The sequence below is a fragment of the Zeus faber genome (genome assembly GCF_960531495.2).
Source record: "Zeus faber genome assembly, chromosome: 6".
Lineage (NCBI taxonomy): Eukaryota > Metazoa > Chordata > Actinopteri > Zeiformes > Zeidae > Zeus > Zeus faber.
The window spans coordinates 12,370,645-12,383,841 of record NC_137201.1 but is presented as its reverse complement, the minus strand read 5'-3'; the positions used below and the strand labels follow the sequence as shown (position 1 = coordinate 12,383,841).

General features: G+C 46.2%; 1 protein-coding gene across 1 annotated transcript in view; it reads left to right on the top strand.

Moving 5' to 3' along the window:
• Positions 1-11,469, top strand: part of kcng4a (potassium voltage-gated channel, subfamily G, member 4a) — a gene marked incomplete at both ends in the record, with an annotated part of 25,116 nt that extends 13,647 nt beyond the window's left edge. Inside the window, one exon of the mRNA XM_080001869.1 lies at positions 10,594-11,469. Within this exon, the coding sequence (XP_079857995.1) occupies positions 10,594-11,469 (876 nt within the window). The remainder of the gene's footprint in view (positions 1-10,593) is intronic.
• Between the last annotated feature and the right edge of the window lie 1,728 nt (positions 11,470-13,197).

The window sequence follows — 13,197 nt, the reverse complement described above, 5'->3', positions numbered from 1 at the left end:
GCTGGATGTGACTGGCTCACAGTACATGTTGTAAAGATTTTGACAGAATCCAATTCTTTGTGTTAGAATTGTGCTCACAACTCAGAGCTGAACCGACTCTTCTGACTCCCGTTCGCAGGAAGCCCTCCAGCACATCCTACAGATGCTTGGTCTGATCGGATGCTAACCCCGGCCATCCACATGATGTAGAAGAAAACGTGAATGATCAGACCAGGCCACCTTCTTCCATTGCTCCATTGTCCAGTTCTGATGCTCACATGCCCATTGTAGGTGCATTTGGGGGTGGACAGGCCTCAGCATGGACACTCTGAGCGGTCTGCAGCTACACAGCCCCATACACAGCAAGCTGTGCTGCACTGTGTGTTCTGACACGTTTCTATCATAGCAGCATTAACTTTTTCAGCAATTTGTGCTGCAGTAGCTCTTCTGTGGGATCGGACCAAGACTAAACTTCGCTCCGCACACGCGTCAGTGAGCCTAGGGCGTCCATGACCCTGTCGCCGGTTCACTGGTTGACCTTCCTTGGACCACTTTTGGGAGGTACTTTCCACTGCATACCAGGAACACTCCACAAGACCTGTCAATTTGGTCTAGCCATCACCATTTGGTCCTCATCAAAGTGGCTCAGATCGTTACGCTTGCCCATTTTTCCTGCTTCCAACACATCAACTTCAAGAACTGACTGTTTACTTGCTGTCTTATACATATCCGACCCCTTGACAGGCGCCATTGTAATGAGATGATCAATGTTGTTCACTTCACCTGTCAGTGGTTTAAATGTGGCTGATCGGTCAAAAGACGAACAGAAATTCAAAGAAGTCAAAATCTGGTTTCGTATGCCCTGTGTGCCTCATGCTCACCTCCAAGAAATTATTGTACATCTACCTACGGTGGCCAAGAAATACCAAAAACAGCGCAGTGTTGCTAACAATGAATAAATAGGAAACACTTGCTCATGCATGGACTCTTCATGAGCGAAATATCGCTTAGTGCAGCTTTAACACTAACCAAGTCGACCTCCTCATTAGAACGGCTGTGAGGACAAACAAATCAAACGCCCTCTCTGGGACTCCCTGCCCGTCACATGCAGCCAGCGCTGCCAACTGAGCCTGTACACCTGTGTGTGTGTGTGTGTGTGTGTGCGCGCATGTGGTTTTTACATTTCTGCACACAGACTGCAGTGCTATAAAAATCCTGCAGTCGATGAGTCAGTCCTGTGTCTGCGGCCAGTGTCTGCGTTCCACTGAATTTCCATTCATTTTATATAAAAAAACAAATATTTGATGTGTTTGCATAGTGTTTTGTGATTGTGTTGCCACGGCTGCCTACGTGTGTGTAATTCTGGTGTTTTGGTCCTTGGTCTTTCTATCATGCCGCTGCTGGTTCAGCATCTTGTATTTTAATGAAACACAACTACACTGGCAGAGAACCTCAAATGTATTCAGTTTGATTGTTTGCACAAGTGAAATGCAGTGTTGGTATTCTGTGTATGTGGGTGTGGTACCTGTGTGTGTGTGTGTGTGTGTGCATGTTTTTGTGTGCAAATATGGTTTAAAAGGACAACACACCAGAATACCCACAGCATTCATAGGACATTGGGATCATCAGTTTAATGTCCTCAGAATCCAAAAAATCTTTTAATACTGTTTAATGCTGTTTTTAAATGTGTGTGTGTGTGTGTGTGTGTGTGTGTGTGTGTGTGTGTGTGTGTGTGTGTGTGTGTGTGTGTGTGTGTGTGTGTGTGTGTGTGTGTGTGTGTGTGTGTGTGTGTGTGTTCTGACAGTCGCAGACTGATGGAATGCGAAAGGCTATGTTCCAGATATCTGTATTTTACCCATCTTGCACCTCCCTTCATACTCCTCCTCATCCAACACTACTCTCCACCATCCATCCATCCATCTGCTCTTCCGCCTTCCCTTTACCCTTCCCATCCATTTCCCACAAGTCTTCTCTGTCTTTCATTATTCACCATTAGGGCCAAACGAGGACCCGTGCGCTTTGTGTGAGCGAGCCGTCTGTCTTTAGCTCTGTGGTTATAAGGCGGTGTGTTTGTATGTGTGTGTGTGTGTGTGTGTGTGTGTGTGTGTGTGTGTGTGTGTGTGTGTGTGTGTGTGTGTGTGTGTGTGTGTGTGTGTGTGTGGTGCGTGCGTGCGTTTGACGGTGAAGGAATGTGTGTGGCTGAATTGTATGAGCTAAAATGGGTTGTCCAAGCCTCATTTATCATACAAATGTGCCAAGGCGGTCTTGCAAATTAATGTTCTCAACTATGTTCTTTTTGTCCATACGTATGTGTGTGCCTGTGTGGCTCTGCGCACGCTCGCGTGTGTGTGTGTGTGTGTGTGTGTGTGTGTGTGTGTGTGTGTGTGTGTGTGTGTGTGTGTGTGTGTGTGTGTGTGTGTGTGTGTGTGTGTGTGTGTGTGTGTGTGTGTGTGTGTGCATATATGGCTTAAAATGCACCCCTGAATACACACCAGCATTAATGGAAAATTGGGATCGTCATGACGCATTTAGTCAAGTCAAGTCAAGTTTATTTACACAGCCCTTAATCAGGAGTCTCCCTACAGTCTCAAAGGGCTTCACAAACCCACATCTCACATAAAACTCAACGGCATCCCCTAGTCTGAACCCTCATCCGGGCAAGGAAAAACTCAAAGAAAACACTTTGGGAAAACAAGGAAGAAACCTTGAAAAGGAGCCACAGGAGAGGGATTCCCCTTCCAGGATGACCAGGCTGCAGTGGATGCCGAGTGGGCAACATTAATAAAATCATATGACAAATCTTAGGTTATTGTATTTCTCTACTATACAGTATGAGAATGTAATTGCTGGTGCAGGTAGACGCCTCCAGGGAAGTGGTCCTCATCAGGCCCGATCCAGGTTGGTCGGAGCAGCTTCCTCCACACCTGGAAAGGGTCGCGACCAGTCTCCCTCGGGCTCCGTGACCACAGCAACAGCCTCCTTACGCTTGCAGCAGACTGACCCCGCCCCTCTCCAAGCAAGAGAGGAGGCGAAGAACACAGTGGGTTAGTATCCAGATGTAAGATCTGTTATGTACTGTAGGACTAGATGTTAATAGCCCTTGATTGCACGCGTGAGACTCTTTTTCTTCCTCCGGAGCATACAGTACAGAGAGCGGTGGCCAGGACCGCGGCACACCACTTTAGTGTCCCTGTAAACCACCTTATCCGTATCTTTGTGTGTGTGTGTGTGTGTGTGTGTGTGTGTGTGTGTGTGTGTGTGTGTGTGTGTGTGTGTGTGTGTGTGTGTGATGGGTGTGATGATGGATCATGGTCTCTCGTGCAATACGAGCCCCTTCAGAAACGTATGGCTGTGTCTGTAGCGGTGTGGGTGTTCCATACCGTTGAAGGTCGTCTTCTCGTTCCAGCGTACATTGTTCCCCTCCCTTGTTGGCAGCGTCCATCCGTGGACAATATCCAAAGTAAAGCGGATTGATGGAAATTTGATCCTGTCTTCTGATCAAACTCAATGATATTTGAAATGCCCAAAGAAGCAGCAGCAGCAGAGCGGAGAGAAGCTGCAGTTGTTGATAATCCAGTGGGATTACAATATCTTGAAAGGGCTTTTTTTTTTTTTTGATTGTTTGTTTTTTCACTCCCAGGGGCCCAAGAGACATAGCGTAGTGACTCAAAGTCAGGAAGAGGCAGAGAAGCGAAGAGGGATGGATAGGATTGCAAACCGAGGATTGAACCAAAAACAAAGTGTGTTCTTGATGGTTCCTTTCATCGACTCTGCTACTGTAAACTGCTTCCAAATGTGACGCCATATAAATATTAATCAAGACGCTATCCTTGTAAAATCATGTTTGGATTCAAGCTGGTTTATCCAGTGTTCGGCGTGTGGAATAATATTTTGAAATCAGTGTGCGCAACTCCACTGACACCCTAATTACTACCTGCATATTTGACCCAACACTCACTTCATTTCCATCTGCTCGAGATGTTGGGACCTCGCAAAGAAAAATAGGAAGATAAACAATGCACACATTTCTAATTCAGGACCGTAGAAGCCTTCTCATGTCCCCCAGCAAGGAGAGGGAAAAAAAAACAACAGAACACATTCGCTCTTCAAACTCACAGCACGCGGCAACCCCGCTCCCCTCCTTGCCGCCTGGTGAGCATCGAAGTCCATCAAACGTTCGTCTAGCGGCTTAATGATGGAGCCGCCGCAGCAGCAGAAAGTGACTCTCCGCCCCGGCGTCACTAGGGGGTTGCGGTGGCTGCGGAGCGCACGGCGTGACACCATCAGAGAGGGGGACGCCACGGCCGGTGACACTTGCGCCTTGCCCACCCGATCAAAGGGGCCCAAATAAGGGGCGCACCCATGAGTTTCCGTGCCCGGTGACACCAACACTAGTGACGCCACTGACTCTCAGGGGAACACCTTCAAACGGGCTGACTGATGGAAGGGGAAATTGGGTGAAGTGAAAAATAGGGAAAAATAGGAAACATCCTAGTGATTGCTCACTACAAAGTTCTGAGTTGTCGCCTCACCGGGTGTCATGACATTTCACTGCATATATGTATGAACGTATGTATATGTATGTGACAAATAATCTCTTGAACTTGAACTTGAACTTGAACTTTATGCAATGCGTCCTCTCTTCCTCAAGGTTCTACCTGAGGACTTTGCTTGTTCGCGGAGCCAGATAATGATTTTGGACGCACTGATTAGCAATAACTCTCAAACTCTCTACTCAGCATAATGCCAGAATAGGTTTTAGAACTTCCTTCCACTATCAGATAGTCTCAGAACAATGTAGGAAATGTGGCACCTTGACAATTACTTATAGGGGAATTCAGACTTTATTTCAAAGCAAAGAAGCAGGGCCATTTCTAGCTTTTTGGGGGCCTTATCCTGTATGTTAAGTGCATACACTCTGTGTTTTTAACATTTTTTGCATCAATCTAGTGCACTCTAAGAGGAAAAGATGCTAGAAAAAACTCTCAACATTTTTTTTTCTCTCAAATTCAAATTGAACATCTGAAGTTGACCCCAGCAATTTAAACCTACAGAAAATAATAATAGAATTTGGGAAACACTGGGTTCCCCTACACCAAGAAACTCCTGAAAACCTACAGGATTTACCCAATCTGCATTATAATGCCACATCCCCCTAATGCGCATGTGATGGGGGGGTGGCGGGGTTTGAGCAGCCACGCCTGTCCTGGGTGTAGGTAATTGGGGCCCAGGATCAGTGTGGCTTGGTTGGTTGGTCTAACGAGCACCAGGTAAAACCCCCGTCCCCACACACACTCAGGAGAGAGGAGCCCTTGTCATAACACATGTCCATCTGCTCCTGGGCTTATTCCATCTAGCCAAATCTCTACAATAAACTGCTGTGTCGACAACCCCCTCATCTCTCTGTGCCGGAGGGCCCTGAAACTGCCAGAGCGCATAATTGAGACAGATGCTGCATTTTCTCTAAAAATTTTATTTTAAATGTTAGGAATTTGTTAAGGAATCAAAATGAAGGGCAAACATTGCAACTGATAAATACTGAACGTATAAAAATTGTCTACCAAGCGCTTGGCTACCAAGAGAGACCGTCTTTTATAAAAAGGCTAAAATTGCAGCTTGGGGGGTAGGGGTGGCTGCAACTGCAAAGTCCTCATAAGAAACGGCCCCGAAAAAGAAGCACCCAGTCATTACAACCGTCCCCACTGAGGACATTCTCCATTGTACAATTTTAAATTTTGAGATATTCTGCAAACAGGCAAACAGACAGACAGGGGTGCAGTGTAACAAAGGTTGATGTTGTCGTCTGGCTGTCAGTATTTCACTGTTTAAAAGTGATGGGGAAGAATTTAATTATTTTTTCTTTATTTTTGTGATTGAGAAGAAATTATAAAATACATAACCTTTTATCTGGTTATTTGTTTTTAGTTTGATTACATTTATTTCTCTCAATATGAATAATTATAATACAAATTGAATTAATTGTCATACCTTTTGAACAGGCTAGATAGATTGGCCAATAATATAATTATCAGACAGGTATTAATACCTTATCTTTTTTCTCATAAGGAGCAGATACTGCTGGTAAGACTGCAGTATCTTGGGAGGATAAAAGTGACTTGACTTGGGAATTGACTTGCCTGAGTAAAAGGGACTTGGGACTTGCTTGAGACCATTATTTGGATAGTATCTTACGCTATTAAGATTGTTGATTGTTATAAGTTTGGTATATGGCTACAAATTAGCGAAACTACAGAACGGAGTTGACAATGATTCACAGAAATTTGTAATACCATTAGTGTTATATGCAATTATTTGGTCGTTGAATGTGTTCACGTTCAGATTCTGAAACCTACATATGGATGAAATTGTGTGTAAAATCTCAAGTTGAGATTTTGCCGCCAAGTAGGGTTACATATTGGGGTGACTTGGGAGAGCTGAATTATTTTCACATCACAATCACAACGTGAGTTCTACATGTATCAGTTTTGGTTTCTACTGACAGGTTTGCCTGGCGTTCATTTTAGTGAAAGGTCCACTCACTTCCACCCATCCACTGTACAATGGAATATTTATCACCCTTTGAGGAATACTACCAATTAGAAGCTGCCATGCCCTGCCTTGTATTGTACTGTCGGTTAAAACAGGAGCTTTGTTGCTTACTTATTATCTTTGCCATTAGATTCAGTGACTTTTCCTGTTAAAAACAACCAGCAGAAATCTAGCTGAAATCTACAGTCGAGAAATAAAATTTGGCCGTCTCTTATGATCCATACTGCAAAAGTCCACAGTGAATTGTTTGGTTTGGTTTGGGTTGTATTGCTACCTCGACACTTTGATGTGTTTGTGATCAATTCTTTATTTCGCAGAAGCTTTTCTTGTGTCAGGGGCTATTCATATTTTATTCCCCTTTCAGTTGAAGCCAGAAGTGTGCGTGTGTGTGTGTGTGTGTGTGTGTGTGTGTGTGTGTGTGTGTGTGTGTGTGTGTGTGTGTGTGTGTGTGTGTGTGTGTGTGTGTCTGTGCTCCGACAGTCGCAGACTGATGGATGTGTGTGTGATGTGTCAGGGCAGAAAGGCAGAGGATATCTATAATATACCACGGTGCTTCGATCCAAGCTCCAATCCGTGACAATACAATCAGTGCAGTGTATTTACAAGCATAAGCACAAAATAAACTCTGCACGCAGGAAGTTAATTAATGCCAGCGTGCACTGCAATAAAAAGCATCCGCTAAACGCTGCATGTTCAATCTAAAACTGAAAACCATTTAACAACATTGCTCAGTGAGAGCGTTCTTATTAAAGCCACAGGAACCTTGATCATTCTAGGAGTCGAATCATCAGCCGGAAACCCGGCAGTCGACTGAGATTCTTCAAGTAGTTTTTTTGTGCATTACAATAACAGGATAGAAACCATTGAAACTCACAAAGATGCACAGGGACAACATTTCAATGAGGAATTATAAATAAGGGGAATCATAAATATATTTTTATATGTGTGAATCGAATCACGGAGAAAACGCACGGTTTCGTTCCATAAGACGTAAGACGTAAAATAAAATAACCTGCATCTAAAATGAACACACACTCTTCTGGCGCGCCCCAGGGGGCTGCGCACATCGTTTGTACCGTCGGAGAGGGAGACGTGTGCAAAATGCGCCCCAATCGCTCCCTTTTCGCGGCCATTCTCTCGATGGTGCCCTAGATGGCCGCTTATCGAGCCTATAGGAATATGGATCTGACAGGTATATGTACTGTATGTAAATGTTGATTGGAAGGTGTGGTAAGGGTGTGTCTCTACTTTGTGGACTCTTCGGTCTCCACTCCCGAAACCTCAGTTAATTCTGACCCCATTAATAGACAACAGTGACATTGAACCAGCTACAGCTTTCTAGCTACATAGTGCAGTGGACTTCCCTCAGTTGTAGGCCATTATTTTGTACTAATAGAGGTTAGACGATAATAGAATTTAAAATGAAGCTAAATGCTGCACTGTACAATTATATTTCCATGCGTGACCTGATTAAGCCCTCAAAAGTAACTCAACTGTTACCTTTAGCAGAGCTTAGCAGATCAGGACACGCTGAGATTTGGTCAAAGGTCATTGTAAGCATATGTGACAGCAGGAGGCAAGGGACTTATCTCTGGTGGGTACTTTTACAGTTAAAGTTCAAGTTCAAGTTGCACCACTGTCAGGGTTTTCAAGCTCGACGAGGATGCAGGAAGCACTGTGTGGTGCTCAGACAGCCATCTTGGTACTGGAATATCCATCTATGATATAAATCCTACAAAAGGGCTAAGTCATTTTAAATGGACGAAATCCCGCAATTCAAACGCTGGATTGCTACGTAAGAATGCTTGTCATTACCAGCGTCTGTACTAACTGTTTCCTTTGTCTTATTGTCTTCATCCTGTCCTGGACCCTCGTCCTCTCACACGTCCCCCAGTGTCACTATGGGTCGACTCTCATAGTCAAGATTTACCCAACTTCAGATCCATCTCTTTTGCTCCCAAGCTCAGGCTTCCCTGCGTACAAATCTCACAAATCATTTCAATTGATTTCTACCCTCACTACGGTCTTTTTCCAAATTTCACATTGAAACGTTTAATAGAGAGGATATTGTTAAACCCCTTCGAAGACAGCTGCTGGAGTAAAGACGCCCCTCGGCTGAAAGAGACTTATCGTTGACATTCACTGTAGAGAGACTCGCAAAGAGGAGGTAAGGTCAAAGAGATAGCAAGGTCTGTGGGAGGCGGTGGTTTTGTGTGTGTGTGTGTGTGTGTGTGTGTGTGTGCGCGTGTGCGCGTGTGTGTGTGCGTACATACGTGCGTGTCACAAAAGGAGAGTCAGACAGGGAGACAAAGGAAGTCTCTTAATGGCCGTTACAAATGGCCAATCATGCACAGGGAGAGAAGTGCGTCAGGGGGCTGAGATGGTGCCCAATGTCCCCACCACTACAATACATCAAGCTGACATTATGCCTGGTGCACCTCGATGTCAGTACCCGTGAGAGAGGATGCCAGAACAGAGAAAGAAAAAAAGAAAAAAGGAAGAAAGAAAGAAAGAAAGAAAGAAAGAAGCATAATAATAATAATAATCTGCAGAGCCAGAGCGAGAGAGATGAGTTGCCGGCAGGAATGGGCAAGAGGTGAATTAAATGATTGCAATGGCCGATGCAGCGGCCCGATAAAGAAAGAGAAGAAGTTGAGAAAAGGTTATACTGTATATTTATTTCCAAGATTCGTATAGGTGATAACTCTCATGCTTTGCTCCCGCCTAAAATCGTTGACTATATCTTTTAACTACCAGCCTCGTGAGCCTTGAGGATGACGTGAGCTTGAGTTTTCCCTGCATGGGCTGAGGGCTGCTGCAGACCACAAAGCTGTTTTGACCCTGTGTGGAGTTGCTCATAAAATTCTCTTTCTCTCTTGGCCTTTTAATGCCCTTGGAGGGTAATAGATTGGTCTGGCTACAACTCCTCTGGGCAGAAAACGTTATCATCATTATGACGTTTCTAGCGTTCACAATTAAAAAAAAATACTACCATGGTGCTAACAGGACGGATTCAGAATCCATACAATGTGGGATTGATTGAATGAAGGGATAAATGAATGAATGCATGAATGAATGAATGCATGAAGGACTACAATACTTGCAACTCAGCAGTTTACTCTGCGAGGATCAAGAAAAAGGGTGAATGAGGGATGCCGGGTGGAGGGATGGCACTGAAAAGAGAAGAAAGGGGGATATGAGAGAAATATACTACTGTAAGAGAATGACCAAGCTGGAGAGAGTGAGAGAGGAAAAAGAGGGGGGGAGGGAGGGAGGGAGGGAGGGAGGGAGAAGAATTGTGGGGACATGAAAGAGTCAGGGATGGATGGCCGTGCATGAGACAAACAGAATGAACAATGAAAGGGAGGACGGAGTGATGGAGAGCGAGGTAAGGAGTGAGTGATCAGAGGGAGGAGACGGCAAAGGGGGAAAAGTCATGGGTGGTATGGAGGGAAAAAAAACAAGAGCGATGAGTGGGAGGCTTTTTTTGGGAGGAAAATGGATGAGCGATAGCGGCAGTGGGATGGGAGCGAGTGCGTGAGCGGGGAGATAAATGCCGAGAGTAAGAGGCGATAGCAGGCAACTAAATGGAGGAAAGAAAAGTTGAGTTTGGACGTGGCAGAGAGAGATGGAGGGATAAGGTAGCAGAAGGGAGTGAGGAAAGGGTCATTTGTAGACCAAGGCAAAATTTGAGACTGAACAAACGATAATCTTTTGAAGGAAGTGGGGGGAAACTTACCCTGTAAATACCATAAGTGAAGCAGATCTCCGGGGACACGCGGGGTTTTTGATTTCGAGCTCTTACTGGTTGCTTGGAGGGCACACAGATATGTTTGCCTTCTGTGCTCTCCTTCCATACCGTGTCAAATTCATCTTCTAACCACAACCGCCCCCCAAGGAGAGGGGAGATTGATTGTGTCACTGTGTATATCTATTAGGGTGGCTACCGTGATGCTCATGTCGTTGTCGCTGATCATTTATTAATGAACCCAGAGGCTGATAATCTGACCTCAGGAATTTTGTCTTCCCCCCCCTTCCATCTCTCTTCCCCTCACTCCCTTGCAGGGCGAGTGCTCCTCCAAGTGCTACAACATGTTCATCATCGAGACGGTGTGTGTCGCCTGGTTCTCGTTGGAGTTTGTGCTGCGCTTCATCCAGGCCCGCAGCAAGCTGGCCTTCCTGCGCGGACCCCTCAACATCATCGATGCCATGGCCATCCTGCCATACTACGTCTCGCTGGTGGTGGAGGAGGAGGATCTGGAGAAGCCCGGCGGAGGTAAGGGCTACCTGGACAAGCTGGGCCTAGTGCTGAGGATCCTCCGCGCCCTGAGGATCCTCTATGTGATGCGGCTGGCCCGCCACTCACTGGGCCTGCAGACGCTGGGACTGACGGTGCGCCGCAGCACCCGTGAGTTTGGCCTGCTCCTTCTCTTCCTCTGCGTGGCCGTCACCCTCTTCTCGCCCCTGGTGCACCTGGCTGAGAGCGAGCTGACAGGGGTCCAGGACTTCAGCAGCATCCCAGCTTCCTACTGGTGGGCCATCATCTCCATGACCACTGTGGGCTACGGTGACATGGTGCCAAGGTCCATCCCGGGGCAGGTAGTGGCCCTGAGCAGCATCCTTAGCGGGATCCTCATCATGGCCTTCCCTGCCACTTCCATCTTCCACATGTTCTCCCGCTCCTACCAGGAGCTCAAGATGGAGCACGACCGACTCTTCAAAGAGGAGTGCGCAGCTGCTGCGGCTGCCGCTGCCGCCACCACTGAAGAACAGCAGGAGGCAACAGCAGGAGGTGGAGTCGGAGGAGGAGGTGGTGTGGGAGAGGACTTTCTGCATCTGGACAAAGGGAGCATCCATTCCCCGGAGTCCCTGGCCTTGCTGGGGAAGGAGGGAGAAGCAGCAGGAAACAACAACCACAGCCTGCCGGTCGGAGCTTTCTAAGGGTCAGAACTAGCGCATTGACGGACTGTGAGGAGAAAGGAGGCTCTTCAAAACAAGACAGAACTGCCATCAGGGTCATAGGCAGAATAAATACTGTAAACTGAATTGCTTCACAATGTCCTACCTCAAATAGGGGTATAAGGGTATTTGAAGCAACCAACACTGCATGGGTCAAAGGGGAGATTAATGAAAACCTACGACCTACTTTTACTATTTTTGCCTCCTTTGACGCAGAGTGGAAGAGTGTATACGAAGAACTCACTGTGGACTCCAATGGAGACTGTACACTGTAGGATAACGAAAGACTTATAAAAGCCATTTTAAACCACTGAATATAGTTCAAGAGTCAGCCGACCAGGCCTCCGCAGCAATATTAGTCACTGGCTGCTTCAATAGACATGCAATATTTAAATCCAAAGTCGCTTTTCCTTTCACTGTGAAGATGCTCTGAAGCTCAGCCCACCACACTTGGACTCTCATTCTCATTACTTTCCAATATGGTGCCTACAGTATGACCAGAAAGGGTGTCTCACACTGTCCGTGCGAGAAAAGTGCTTCAAGTGCTACTCTTATATTATTTTTGAGAATTTTGAAGCCATGCCCTAAAAGGAAACCTAGCAAATTCTATAGTTTTGACACATACATGAGGCATATCTCTCTCTCTCTCTATCTCTCTAGTCTTCTAAGCTATCTAAGCTCTGACCCTCATCTCCACTCCTCATCTCCTTCCCTCTGTCTATCGTTCTATCTCTGTTTCGCTGTCTCATCTCATTTACTCTCTCGCTCTCTTCTCCCTTAACTATAAGAAGAGCCTAATGCCCAGGGCGGTGTATGTTTGTACTCATTTTAACTCCATCTCTTGATAAAGTGGGGAAGGATGTTAAAAAACTTGTGATCAAAATGACTTTTTTAATCAGTTGAGGATGTATGGAATATAATGACAAAGACTGAGTAAGTGAGTGAATGAGTGAGTGAGTGAGTGAGTCAACAAGTGAGTCAACGATTGAGTCAGAGAGCGAGCGAGCAAGGGAGAAAGTTAATTAGTCTTAGGCAATTAGTGCTAACGCCCATGACATCAACTCTGTACCGCAAGACTCAAAATAAAGCACTCCTAATAATCAGAGATATCCCTTTTTCTGCGTTGTTTTTCTGCGGTTCCAGGTAAAAGCAATCAAGCGGCAGAGGAGCCTCAAACAGCTGTCCCGCGTGGACTCACCATCTCGACTATTGCACAAAAAAAACGTTCCGACACAGCCTACCCCACCCGCGCCTCCCTCGACACCATCCTTGTTTGGCATGAGCTATATTACACAACAAGGGTGCTGCATTTTGTGACGTCAGGGTTATCCTGTGGTCTCGGGTGGGGTGAGAATGGGGGATGGGTGGGTTTTTCTGGTTTCAGCTGAGGACACGACGGAGGAGACGGCTGGTGGCCTTGATGAACTGCTGTGCTTGACCCAGCACCTGTGGAGATCAGGACAAAGTCAACCCCTCCCTCTGACAGACGAAGTCGCGGGGAATCCTCCTCCTTCTTTCTTCTGGGACGGCAAGGCTCAGCCACGGCGCAAAGGAGGAGGAGGGGAGGGGGGTGTTGACGCACTCCATCGTGCCAGATGTGAATGTAATCTAGATTACATGTCAGGATTAAAACCCCCACACAGCCCAACGCACTGCAGTCTGAAACCCAACTGCCTCCAGTTGTGTTTAAATTTGGTTCAGGGTTTGTCT